Consider the following 14,264-nt stretch of genomic DNA (forward strand, 5'->3'; position numbering starts at 1 on the left):
AGGTGTGCCGGCGGGTAATGAGTTGGTCGGAGCGCGGCGCGCCGCTCCCTCGGGACCGGCCGACTTCACAGGCGCGCGCGGAGAGCGCCCTCACAGCGCGCTGATTGATCCGCAGATGTCAAAGAGAGGTGACAGTGACAGGGGTGCTGAACGGAGCGACAGGACACGTCCGCTCAGCGCCAGGGGAGCTGGCGTGAGAGGACTCACGAGTCAACGCGGTGCGCTCACAGAAACACACCGTCCAAGTCACGCAACGGTGTCAAACACGGCAACAACCTCCGATCATATGTAGATCCTTTACAAACACTTTTTTCTCAGAATTTATTTATTAAAATGACGCGAACTAACACCTACGCAACAACGGGCCGTTGAGAGCGGCGCTGGCACCACTGGGGCGCGCCCTGCCGGTGTGCGCATGTCGAAATGGCTTCAGACACTAGTGATGAGATGTGTCGGACCCTAGGATGAGACGTGTGTGCGATGTATGTGAATGTCCGCACCATTGACCGAGCTTAGTTCGACGGGAGTTTACATTGACGGACTATTTCGTGGATCAGAGGATTGGAACTACGAGTTAAATCTCCTCGAGTAACAATAAGCAGAGAACACAATGCAAATACACTCAACCCCACTACTCGTTTCTAGCTCCCGTAACTGATAATCGCTCTCCCAGTGACTTGGTCGAGCCGTTATAAAACTCGTCCCGGGGTGCGTTGTCGCTACATGAACACAGAGTCGGTTCGTTTTGCCTGAGGTTAGCGCTGGTGGAATGTGTGACCACGACCGGCCAGTCGGGGACTACCCGAGACGACCGCCTCCCGGGGTGGAAACAGAGCGCCGCGGCGAGTTAGGAGTCACCCAGCGGCCAACAGAAACAGCCGCTCCCGGGCGGAGACAGCTCACACCGAGACGTGGGCGACGCCTCCCCGGCGGCCCCACACCCGGGTAACCGACACGGAAACAGTCAGAGAGCACACACAACGAGACGCACCCAAGCAGCGGCGCCGCGGCAACTCAGAGCGCGCAGTGAGCCAGTGTGCCGGCGCCGCGCGGGGCACACACCGGGCGGCAGGAAGCGAGCTTACCGCCAACGAAAGACAGCGCGCCACCCCGGCGGCCGGCCAGCGTCTGAGCAACGCGTCACGGGACGTCCACTCGCTTCGTTCCAACCGGCAATTAGCCGATCGGACAGTCGGCATCCTGACAGCAGCGGATCGGCCCGGTCCGACCGTTCGAACACTCGAACGAGCCCCGAGCGCGCCCCTCCCGCCGAGAAGACGATAAACTCTACCGCGCAGTAACGCCAACGGTTGGGCGGAGCTCTTATAAACGTGAGACAACTCGTAACAGCAGGGGAGCCACGTCGCTCGCGCCAATCGTCCAGCCGAGCGACTGGCGGCGCAGGATTGTCACCGCAGCACATTGTGTCAGTATCACAATCGCGGTGACCGTCCCGGTCGGGCCGCCCAGCCGTCAGTCCACCGGTGAGGGGCCACCACAGTAGGTCCGTCGAGGTATGAGCATTTAAACCACCACTTTTCGATGGGTTGCACGAGAGACGCGGCTAGTATTCCGTCCCGGGGTCCACTCAGCCAGCCCGGTAATCTATCCCGCGGTATGCGGACTGCCATTCACCCCAGACACTCCATTCTCGTGTACCGCTTGCTGATATATGTATCACTACCTCGCATACACATCTGTGAAAGTGGAAACATTGGCACAGCGTGCTGGCGTTGCCGGTCGCGCCGGGCCGCCAGAGTTTGTCCGTGTGCCGCGGAGGCTCACTTCATCTCCTGGCCACCGTCCTGGAAGATGTACGTCGCCCAGTAGATCATGTTGAACAGGGCGAACACCAGCGGAAAGGTGATCCGGGCGATGACGTCTATCCGTTTCGAGCGCGTCGGGAACCTGTCGAACGAACGAGACACGGTCAGTAGGAATCCTCTAGGCTAGGAGCTAGAGAACTGATGGTACAATGATGCGGCAAAATCGAAGCCGGACAAGCATCTTTTATTTGGTGCCACAAGAACAAGTAATCTAATATTTAGTAAAGTCCAGCCAAAAGGATATTGCAAGGCACTATTGCAGCACACCTAATAAGAAAACCGAGAAGCCAATGCCAGCGATCAACGCATTTGGTTGGGTTTGATAAGGACAAGGAACTGCGGATGTTCCTAGTAATAATCAGGAAGTTACCTACTCAATGCGATAGTTATTGGAATTTCGGAAAACAGCGAGAGAAATTGTCTTAAGAACTTTCAAATTACTTCAGTTGGCTAAACATAAGCGTTTCCACTTTGTGACAGAACAAGTTGTGATGTGTCCCAGGACGGCATGTCGCAAAGTTTGTCCTCTAAGACGGGGCAAGTTTACGGGGTTTCATATAGCTGGGTACGATCTCTCAAACTTGGGACAAGCGATTTAGCACGACTGACTGCACATTCCGAGAGAAAACAGCGCTGGAAGCATCGCTATAATACACCAGAGAGGCCTGAAAGATATTCATAAGGCACAAACGCCGTCAAACACGATAAAGCCAGCATCATTGATCATCCGCTGTTCAAACTTTCCATTACCAACACTGGGAAGATGGATGTGCTATCGGCAACAAAATCTCACCCTTAAAAACAACAAAAAACATCGCTGTGATAAACTTTCGTACTTAGCCACCCGTCGATCACCCGTACCTACTGAAGAACAGGAAATTTTCGATGAGCCGAAACACCCTTTCATTTCCGTACAACTGAGGTCGTGACCCCGTATGGGGTCAGATCACTGGCCGGGCGCGGCCGGTCCATTCATCACGAGTCGCTCGGCAGCCTAGTTCGTCTTGCCCGTCTTAGCGGCGGCGGCGACGTCCTGGCCGCAGACTGCCGCGCCCAGATAGCGGCGCTACTCGGTCATATTAATCCGTTCGAAGTCAGCAGCGCGGCGCTCCTGTCAGCGCGCCGGCGGCCGGTGTCACCGCGCGGCCCCCTGCGCCTGCTCCGCAGGGAAGGCACCGATCAGCCGCTCGGAGACGGCCCACACTAGGCCGCCGCCGCGAATAGCATGATGAAATATGCACTGAAATATTGCCATGACCTACGACGTCCATTGAAGGCATGGCCTATGAATAGTGCAAGGAAATAAAGAACCTAACGGCAACGCGACCACATGCATTGGCGAAACAAACTGCACCATACGGAGCCTCAGCCGACCATCGAATAGGTATAATCAAACGAGAGACGCCCAGCAACATGTCCATCTATCCAACAGACTTCTTGGAGAAAAGGGAAGCATCCATGTCGACGGCACACCGAATTGATGAACTATAGAACAAAAGGTACTGCGTGCCCTTCACTTCGAGAGCGATGTGAAAAGTAGGAGCAGGGAATCGGCGTATTGATTCGTCAATTGATATGAAGTTCCGTCTTCGCCCGTTGACGACCTATTTTCCGCTATTCAAGATGGCCCCCAGTGAAGCCCCTCCTCTCGTCCACCGTGGAAGCCTCTCTGCTTTAATGACCACTCAAATCACGCCCACTGTCCAGCGCACAGATCTCAGCCTGCCAAAGACAACGTCAGCACCCATAAAGTCGGCACCAATTGTCATAACTGGTCATCACGGAGCAAATCATTTAGAAAACAGCCGAAACAGGACATCAAATCGGCCGTAAACGCGGTCGTCTTGGCGATGCGTGGGTCGCCCGTGCGGGGGCGGGGGTGGGGGCGGCTGCCGCCCACTCGCAGCTCTGTGTGGAGAGCACACACTGCTGAGCAGAGCCGCAAACACGGCGGCCGGCTCTAGGACGGTCCTCAGAACCACGGTGGGTGCCGCAGAAATACACCGCCACCACAGAAACAAAAATAACGGAAACATTGGCACTCGGCCATGCCGAAACAAAAAGGGACTCAGAGGATGCTGAATAAGCATCATCCAGCGGAAGCTTATCACATAGTATATATTCATGTTCATATTCTTGATTGGCCATGGTCCAATAGCCCGTGGTATTTATAGGAGAATGCTGTTTCTCCTTCAGGCTCCATCGGAATTATCATCAATTTTCGTTAGTATGCGGCTGTCAATAACGATTTCGCCAGTGTCGGATAATCAAACAACAGTCTACATCCAATGTGGTGATTATTGGAAAACCAAGCCAAGATTCGAAACCAAACAGGCAGTGCACATTCGTAACATCTATCAAAATGAGTGATCAAATGTTTGAGCTGACCAACATATCCTCCAGGTTGACAGTCGGATGACTGGTCGATAACCCGGGAGTGATATCGACTAACCACACCACGACTCAGACCAACAGTCAGATGCCCCCCAGACCGTGACCTTCCACAGGGAGCCTGCCGGGCCGTGTGCGGTCGGCGGTCGCCCACCCTGCCCGATGTCACGGCCGGCTGCACAGAGCCGCAGCGGCAGCCGGCCGGCCGGGACAGGTACCGCCGCTGCTCTCTCCGCTCTGCCTCCTAACGAGAGCCCCCGGGGAGTCGCCGGCGCGGACGACGTTCGACCCAATCAGGCCGGGCCCTGGGCAGAGGGCCGTGCTCAGCCAGAGGTCGGGGCAGAGGTCAGCGCGGTCACGGCGTCTGCCCGCACAAATGAACCCGAAACGATTGTATCTGCTCGCAATTCGAAGTCAATGATTAATCCGTGATTATCAAATCGTGGACCTGCTCAGTCACGACATCTCATATCTATTTACCTAAGCAGCTGAGGTCGTTAACTGGAACCAAGCACAAATCCCGACCGACAGCTCGTGCATCAAGAGCGTTTGAATCAGAGCTAAATATTGACCGTGGACTGCCGTGCTAACGTCGGTCTGTCTATCATTGACCGACGCCGTTGTCAAGTGCGGTGATCGACTCGGCGGCGCCGCAAAGACGTGGCGAGCTGACACTGTGACAACGGCGCTGCTGATATTGTGAAACCGGTCCTGCTGTTATTGACAACGGACCCGCTGATATTGTGACACCGTGACTGCTGATATTGGGATACCAGCCTGTCTGATATGACAACGTGCCTGCTGATATTGTGACACCGACCTGCTGATATTGAGACACCGGTCCTGTTGTTACTGTGGCACCGAGTCTACTGATATCGTGACACTGGTGCTACTGATATTGTGACACCGGCGCTGCTGATATTAGCCGTTTTCACGACGGGCTATCCGGTGAATGCACCTGATTTGACCAAATCTGCACCTGATTTCTTTTACAGCAAATATCTTCATTTTATGAATTTATTTCAGTGTTTTAATCGATGGTGCTCTCTGATAACATGACAAAGCAGGCATATAAGCAATTAGTGCAGCCCTAGCTGATAGCTGCTAAGAGACACACTGAACCTGATTTGACCAAATCTGCACCTAATCTGTACCAGATGTGCACCAAATGTGTACCAGATGGCCGTCGTGAAAACGGCCATTGTGACACCGGCGCTGTTGATATTGTGACAATGGGTCTGCTGGTATTGTGACACCGGCGCTGCTGATATTGTGACACCGGCGCTGTTGATATTGTGACACCGGCGCTGCTGATATTGTGACACCGGCGCTGTTGATATTGTGACACCAGGTCTGCTGGTATTGTGACACCGACGCTGTTGATATTGTGACACCAGCCTGGTGACATTGTGACACCGGCCCTGTTGTTATTGTAACACCGGCACTGCTGATATTGTGACACCAGCCTGGCTGATATTGTGACACCGGCTCTGTTGTTATTGTGACACCGGTCCTGTTGTCATTGTGACATCGTCGCTGCCCGTGCCTAGAGATGACACCGCCAATCACGTTCGATCAATACGACGCCTGGGGACCGGCCGCGGCACTGCACGTGACCCGACCGCAGCCCGCAGCCGCGTCCCGCCGCACCACCGCCCGCCGGCCGCGGCAGGGCTCCTCTGGGATCGGCGCTGTCGTGGAACGCGGCGACATCAGCTCAGGGCCGCTGTCCCGATATGAGAGACATTCTCCCACTGGATACGTGGTGTGGTAAAGCTAATATGCTACAAATTACGGCAGTGTATCGTGATATTGTCTGACCAGACAGTTTCCATTGGAATTGTAAGCGCACAGAGCTTAGGCACGTTCTATGCTGATATATTCGTATGCGTACCGTTACAACTTTTGAGACATACCTTGCATCCTCATTCGCAGCGAACGAGCTAGTTTCCGATGAAACTATACATCATACTGCATAGCAGTTTGTGCGTAGAACGCCAGGCTCTCTTTATCCTGAGTAGCTGAGAAGCATTCTAAAATATTCATTTCATTATATAGCAGAAGTTATCCCGACGAGGCATTCAGCTCCAGCGGGTTGAGGAGGTGCGCGTTATATTGAGAGGACGTCCCATGCGCCCGCCGGCGCAGCGTTAACCCTCGCATGTGTGCGGCGTTTGCCAGCTTCTAATGTGTAGGGGGGGGGGGGGTCGGTTGGACCCCCCCCCTTGCCGTTTGGCCCCTGATCGAGCTAGAGCTTCGCGGAAAAAACGAGCGTGTTGCCCGTGACGAGAGGAAGCCGATGATACCCAATTTTAAGGTCCTAGGTCATTGGTTGACCTTCCAGGTCAGGTCAATGACCCAAAGTCGGGAAAATCGGGACCTGTTAGAAAGTCGTAAAGTGTGGCTGCTAAGGGGTTTTTCGGGGTGCTGATCACGAATATCGTGTTAGTTTTGATCACAGATGATGTCTTGAAGCATTTAGACCAGGTCGGGTCAGGTCAGGTCAGGTCAACCAGTAGGCGTCGTGACGGGTATTCGTAGTACGTGTCAACCGCCTCTGACAGCTTCGTAACATGTTACGAAGTCACCAAAACTACTTCGTAAATGTTCAAATGGTTGATAAATTCGAATTCAGCTCCAAAAACTAGCCTAGAAACATGTAAAACTCGAAAAAGTGACCCGAGGTCACCCGAGGTCACCAAAGGTCAATGACCTGACCTGACCTTCAGGTGACCTTGACACACACGGGAGTAACATCAAATCACATGTTTGAACGTTTGAAACCACGAAAAGCTTGCAAACACGCGGCTAGTGCGAGCCGACATACGCGAAATCGCGATTCCGGCCAAACATGGTCTCGGAAAAGAGGTCACAGGTCAAAGGTCATTTGGGTCAGGGTCATGACATTTTCAGGGTAGGTGTAAAATTGATCAATGCGAGGGTACTGAAAGTTTCGTCGCGATCGGCCGCTTTTTACGCGAGTTATTCGCGAAAAACCATGGGGGGGGTCCATCCGACCCCCCCCCCCCCTACACATGCGAGGGTTAATTTCTTCAGGACGCCAGCAGCCCCGCTTACTAGCCTGCTAAAACTTCCGCGCCCGAAACGAAATCCCTAATAAAATGACTAGTCGCCTCCACCCAACTGAGCCAACGAATAGCCGAGCTCCAAGTCAATAGCTCCTCTGTTGATAAATCGCCAGAGAAAAGAAGGCCCAGCAGGCCCTCTAAATCTGAAGAATCCGAGAAACGCTACGAGCTTTTGTTGAACCATGTGTTTCGGACGCAGCAAAACTGCCACACTCCACGTCATAAACTGAGTTTACAGGGTGCTCCGGAAGCAATATCGGAATCGGACGATTGTGCGACGTGAACGGGCCTCTGTCGGTCAGCGTTCATCTCCGCGCAGTGCCGGCCACAATCCGCGGGTAGCGGCAGCTGGAGCGCCAGTGACGCCGACATCCAATGCATTATAAAGCAATCGGACGGGTATCGTTCGGAGAAATTCGCCCGCCCAAGCCGCTTAAAGGATCCGATGATGTGATTGGCTAAATCTGCCGGGAACAATCTGGACGGCGAAGATAATGGCTCTGTCAAATACGTCTGGTCCCCGGGTGCTGACTGTTATCCAATAGACCCGTGATAGCGGTAAGAGCGGGCGGGCGACGCGACACCAACCTGAGACAGGGTCGGATTAGAAGGATTGAATACCATTTTCCACTTGTTTAGCTGAGAAGGGTTTGACACAACACGAATTATAGGAAGTTAGAAAGATGATTTATCTATTTTTCTTTTCTGAAAGTCAGATGCCTTACCGAGCCACTCCCATAGTCCATACCGATCGCGTCCCACCCAGTTGACGTTCGGTCAGACAGTTCAGTCTCTACTCACCCCCATCTTGACACCCAGGCCCTCTCAACCCCGCCGCGCCCACTCACTTGGATAGCCAGCTGCGGCAGCAGCCCTTGTGGCCGCCGCCGACCTGCATGTGAATCTCACACTGACGACTCTTGTCGAAACCGGCGCTGTTGCTACGGTCGGCGCGGTGCACCAGTGGCCGCTGAAACAAACAAGACACGTCAGGTCGGGTCGGGTCAGTGGAATCGAGTCTACATGCAGGAGCACACACTCAACAGTGCTGTCTCTGCGCTTATGTAAACGCATACAGCGTAGCGATTATGCTGGGCTTTGTCGACACAGTACGTATAACAGAATAACGAGTCGAAATGACTAAAATGTCGACACTTTAACCAGCTTCTATATGAGAAAGGTACGCCACTCCAAACTCAGCTAACACAGTAAGCGTGCACATAGATCACCGCGATCCAGCAGTTCTGGCCAGACAGCCATCGAGCCGACCGGCACCGTCTCACACGGCGAGAATTGCACCGAGCGGCCGCCGCCGGCCGCGTCGTCAGACACTGAGCCGACGGATTTAGGAGGTACGAAAGCGACTCCAGTTCGCACACCGTGAAATCACTTTCCGTCCAATTCGACACGGCAGAGTCTCGGGAGAGTCGGGCAATCTAGTTAGGTTTGGGCGGCCCGCGGTAAGCCCGCCGCTGGAGAGCGCCGCTGTCTCGATGGTCTGCAAACTGCCCGTTAAGCTGCTGTCGACGTGACCCCGACGGCCGACCTCGGCGGAGACTAGCCAGCCGACAAGTGTCCCCAGTTACTGCTGCTCGTCGCCCTACGTTTACATGATCCATGGAATTCGAAGACACACCATTTAAAGAAAAAACAAGTTTGTTTGAAATAAGTAAAAGGCAAAGAGCGAGCAATCCGTCATTATTCTCCTCCAGTTTCCCACAGCTTATGATCTCACGTTCCACCAAGAAAGCGTCTCCTTGACTTCGATTTGGTCCGGCAGCACACCACTGCGAGGTAGGCTGCGCCGCCTGACAGGCACGCTATGCGGAACAGCCTACCAACTCAGGAAAGCCGCCCGAGCGCCGTCGCGCACGGGTTCCGAGATTGACCGAATGGACAACAAAGTCAGAAATAAGCATGTAGATTCGAGCAAGTTCTTGCAATTTGAATCTACTTTAACATCAATTGCTAGCATACCTTGGAATAATATCTACATTTGCGTACATCCTTTGTCTGTCTCCACATTCCATATCGAAACCATCCTAAAAAAGCACATGAATTCCGTAAAGAGCGCATTCAGGAGCAATCCATCTCACTCAACATTGGACAACATGCCGAGCCTTACGGCCACAGAAGTTCCCAGCACCGTTCAGCATCCACGGCACTACCAGTGCTAACGACCGATACAGAGCAGATGGACATGAAGACCATGCTGAAGTGCCGTGGAATCAGGCATAAACCGGCCTTCCCTCGGAACATATACCTACTCAGCGCTTGGTGTTGACTTAAAATGAGAGTAATAAATGCTTTGTAGCACTGACAAGCCACCGTTGAAAAGAACACAACCAATGCTTGAATTCTCAGTTCAAAGGACTTCTTTTCATTTTTAAACTACCCATGTTAAACTTCAAAGAAACTGATCCTGCGCTCGGTGATTCGGTGCGCAATTCTGCAGAAAAACTTCATGTCTGTCTGCGACAAGGAACTAAGGGGGAGCACACGCTCAAATTCAACGCACTGCACGCATCGGAAGCCCAGACTGCCCCCGGCACTGCACAGGACTTGGCTGTCAGCAGTCATCATTAGGAGTCTGAACTTGGTCTGAACAGACCCCTCTCCACACTGGACTGGTGATGCCGGCAGCAGCCGAGCGTGCCAGCACCACTCGCCAGCTCCCGACCATCAAAGTCCGCCGCTTAAGCTCCAATGCGTGCTCGAACCAGCGCTCCAGACTAGGATGAAGCCGTGGAATTCCGATGTAATATGCACGGGTGGCACTGCTCCCTTGCGGCTGCGGGGTTGGCTAGTTACGCGAGAGGAGGACGGACGGATGGTCGGCTTCGACTGACGGCGGTTTGAGGCTGACCTGACCGCCCGCAATGCATCGGCATGGTGAACGGTCCGATAGGATGGAATCAAAACCAGAGATGGGAGAGAGGAAGAGACAAGAGAAAGAGAGGTGGAGAAAACTAAGGAGAGAAGAGGTGGGTGAGTGGAGTATGAGAAAGAAGAGAGAGGAGAGAGGAGATGGCACGATAGATCCGGGCCGATCAAGGTTGCAGTTGGCAGCGATTGAGCCACTAGTGCTGTGAGCCCTCCAGTCGCAATAGGAGAGCTCTTCTAAGGATCTCAAGATTAGGAATGGAGTGAAAGCTTTAGTCACTATTGGATCCAGATTGTAGAACAAATTGCAGAACAGCCTAAATGCATAGCAAGGGACGAGGGTCAAATTATTTGTTCACCTTTGACCAATCTCTAATTCCGACACGCTAAGCAGCAGCAAGGCGATGGTGAAAATAATTCGTTAAGTATAATATTTTGTACTATCGACGTAGTAAGCCGGTATGCGCCCCTATGTGTGTGGAGACGCTGTTCATTAGTGGGCGGCGGGCGCCGCTGCCGGCAGCCGTTCGTCACTCGGCGCCGGGACCGCCGCGGGGCCGGCCGGCGGCGTGCATACTGCCGACGGCCCGCCGTCCCATTAGTATGCATACGCGCGCCCGTCTGACTATCCCGGGCCGGGCCACGGGAAGCGGCACAGCCCGTTGGCGCACTCCTGCAATCACCGACCGGGCCGGGGACCCGGGAGGGGCGGGAGGGGAAGGCGCTTCCTCCCGGTGGTATACGGGAATCACCGGGTCGAGCTGCGCTGTCGCGGTGGTGTGGCTGCTGCCGTGACAGCACCACCAAGCGAGTTAGATCGGTAGACGGTATACAAAGGTGCAATCAGCTGCGATACCGCTGGCCCACAGTTCATAAAACCGAATCATTTGGCGAGCCAGGCAGTATCAGCAGACGCCACCAGAAGAGCCTCCGTGGCGAATAGTGTACAGCTGCGACGATTGTAAAGAGTTTCAACGACCTCAGCAGGCGGTAGAAAGATCCACCAGTCTCAGTCAGAAATACAGATCCACAGTAGCTTTAGCCGGCAACTTAGATATGGAACAACCTCAGCCAGTAGCCGGCTGTAGGACCATAAAACGTCATCAGCCAGCAGTGTGTAAACAGTGGACATGCAGAGTCGCAAACTCTGTCAGACAACGTCATACCACCAGCACTGCGCGCCGATTTCATCCTACCACGTCGGGACATTCAATCGAGTTTGGCACGGCCGTAAACGTGTTTTATGGCGAGTATCCGCGAGACCAAGACATGCAGTGCGGTGCGGACCGAACTCCTTGAGAGCCCCGGCAGACAAGACAGTTGGAGCCGATTGCGGGCGACTCTTGTACTCTCTCCAACTCAAAACTAGTCCGGAAACAAATGGCCTCGATATGACGAGATAACTCGTTCCCGGTCAGCCGCTGCACATGTATCAATCCACATGAGCGCTGAAATGCATCGTTTCCCCAGATGAGACGGTTCAGCTTTCACAGACGAGATTGTGTGTCATGAGTTAGTATGAGATAGTATGACGTTACATGGCGTGGCTGAGTTTGTTTTGCAAAAAGCAGTTCGCGAGGAACAAAGGCTCAGACCCGGATGCAGCATCGGCATAGAAGTTTGGACGAATACTTGACTCTTGAGTCAGTCTCAGGCAGACTATCCGGAACGCAACTGTAATGCAATGGAACCTGTCAGGAACTCGTTCGTTCAGTTCAAATTATGATGCTGCTTCCTACCAGGAAAGACTGCTGGCGATCAACCATTGCTGCTGCATTATCTGCTTAAAACGAGGAAGGAGGAAAAGCTCCTGGAAAGAGCGGTCGCATAAATAATGTGTTGTCTGATTTGAGGAACAGGAAACATAGAATAGGTACATATATGATCACGAAAACAAAAACAAAAAATGACGATGCGTGGACGCCAGCAATCTTTCCCATTATAGGTGAATAGTTGTCCACTTCCAAAACCAAAATAATGCTCTTTCGAAGCCTCTTATACTAAGTGAACTTCAGGAAATGACCCTAACCCGGCCCCTACCAAGACCCGCCGCGGTCAGGCGAACCGGCCTGGGTCGGCACTGGCAGGGTCGCCGGGCCGGCCGCTGGGATGACGCGCTGGCGGCCGGTACGTGCCCCGGCGACTCGTCGTGACCACTCGCAGTGGCGCCGGCTTCTCACGACCGGCGCCTTACGGCCCACGCTGCCGTCAGAGAGCTGAGTCCTCGGTCAAAGGCAGCTCAGCGCCGCCAGCCGGCTCTCTGCCGAGTCTGACACGGTTCCAGCAGACATAAGAGAACTTAAAAAAAAAAACACCAAAGCATCACGCCAAGCAAGTTGAAAAGCTGCACCTCCAGAAAGTCCAGCACTCTACGGCTTTCTTTCTCACCAGAATTTTCGATTCTTTCGTACAGGTAGCTCTTTGTCTCAAGACGCGCGTACAAAACCTTCCCTGTATTTTTTGTTCCTCGCCCTGGGAAAGCGTCACGTGAGGGCGACAGTCAGGCAGGAAAAACGCCAGCGCCCAATCAGGCCTGTGAAAAAACTCGATCGGAAGCCACGGTCGGCGGCGCTCCCCGGACGGTGATCGCCGAGGAAGCGACGCTCGACTGCCGGCCGGAGGGCGGGCACGACCGAGTAACTGGTCCCCAGCGAGTCCCAGCCCGGGCAGAGACCGAAAAACGAGCCGCGTCTTACTGCTCCGTTATCGACCATGAAAAATGTAGCTCCTTACATAATTTCATAAGAAAAGTAAAAGAAATCAAGAGAAAAGGTTCAGGCAAAATTCCGAAAACGTTATCAGCAATCATCCACAAATCAGCTATTGATGAGATAAATTACATACAACATTATCCCATAATATAAATTCCCAAATCTCCACATAGTAACCATTCAATGTGAGACATAATTCAAGCTCTGCTATGCCCGTTGAATTTAGCCACGTGGTATCCGGCTGAAATAATTGGCTAGCGACTGGCTGACCTCCCGCCGCGCCGGGGCAGGGAGGAGACAGAGAGAGAGAGAGAGAGAGAGAGAGAGAGAGAGAGAGAGAGAGAGAGAGAGAGAGAGGAGAGAGAGAGAGAGAGAGAGAGAGAGAGAGAGAGAGAGAGAGAGAGAGAGAGAGAGAGAGAGAGAGAGAGAGAGAGAGAGAGAGAGAGAGAGAGAGAGAGAGAGAGAGAGAGAGAGAGAGAGAGAGAGAGAGAGAGAGAGAGAGAGAGAGAGAGAGAGAGAGAGAGAGAGAGAGAGAGAGAGAGAGAGAGAGAGAGAGAGAGAGAGAGAGAGAGAGAGAGAGAGAGAGAGAGAGAGAGAGAGAGAGAGAGAGAGAGAGAGAGAGAGAGAGAGAGAGAGAGAGAGAGAGAGAGAGAGAGAGAGAGAGAGAGAGAGAGAGAGAGAGAGAGAGAGAGAGAGAGAGAGAGAGAGAGAGAGAGAGAGAGAGAGAGAGAGAGAGAGAGAGAGAGAGAGAGAGAGAGAGAGAGAGAGAGAGAGAGAGAGAGAGAGAGAGAGAGAGAGAGAGAGAGAGAGAGAGAGAGAGAGAGGAGAGAGAGAGAGAGAGAGAGAGAGAGAGAGAGAGAGAGAGAGAGAGAGAGAGAGAGAGAGAGAGAGAGAGAGAGAGAGAGAGAGAGAGAGAGAGAGAGAGAGAGAGAGAGAGAGAGAGAGAGAGAGAGAGAGAGAGAGAGAGAGAGAGAGAGAGAGAGAGAGAGAGAGAGAGGAGAGAGAGAGAGAGAGAGAGAGAGAGAGAGAGAGAGAGAGAGAGAGAGAGAGAGAGAGAGAGAGAGAGAGAGAGAGAGAGAGAGAGAGAGAGAGAGAGAGAGAGAGAGAGAGAGAGAGAGAGAGAGAGAGAGAGAGAGAGAGAGAGAGAGAGAGAGAGAGAGAGAGAGAGAGAGAGAGAGAGAGAGAGAGAGAGAGAGAGAGAGAGAGAGAGAGAGAGAGAGAGAGAGAGAGAGAGAAGGGGAACCCCGGGCCGCGGCCTGGTGGGTTCGGGGGCGGCTAGGTGGGCGCTATCGGCGCCGCAACAGCTCAGTGGCCGCCGGGAACGATGATTGTTTGGCCGACCACAGCCATAATGGTGCGCGGAC

The 14,264-nt window shown here is 53.4% G+C and overlaps 1 protein-coding gene across 4 annotated transcripts in view; it reads right to left on the bottom strand.

Annotated features, from left to right (window-relative positions):
• Positions 1–307: 307 nt before the first annotated feature.
• Positions 308–14,264, bottom strand: part of LOC122386881 (glutamate-gated chloride channel-like) — a 98,089-nt gene continuing 84,132 nt past the window's right edge. For all 4 annotated transcript variants that reach the window (XM_043376578.1, XM_043376580.1, XM_043376581.1 and 1 more), the window contains 2 exons: positions 8,155–8,276; positions 308–1,908 (listed from right to left, as the gene is read on the bottom strand). In XM_043376578.1, the coding sequence (XP_043232513.1) occupies positions 1,782–1,908; positions 8,155–8,276 (249 nt within the window). In that variant the 3' untranslated portion in view covers positions 308–1,781. The remainder of the gene's footprint in view (positions 1,909–8,154; positions 8,277–14,264) is intronic.

The sequence above is a fragment of the Amphibalanus amphitrite genome, unplaced genomic scaffold (assembly GCF_019059575.1).
Source record: "Amphibalanus amphitrite isolate SeventyFive unplaced genomic scaffold, NRLGWU_Aamphi_draft 000265F_arrow, whole genome shotgun sequence".
Classification (NCBI taxonomy): domain Eukaryota; kingdom Metazoa; phylum Arthropoda; class Thecostraca; order Balanomorpha; family Balanidae; genus Amphibalanus; species Amphibalanus amphitrite.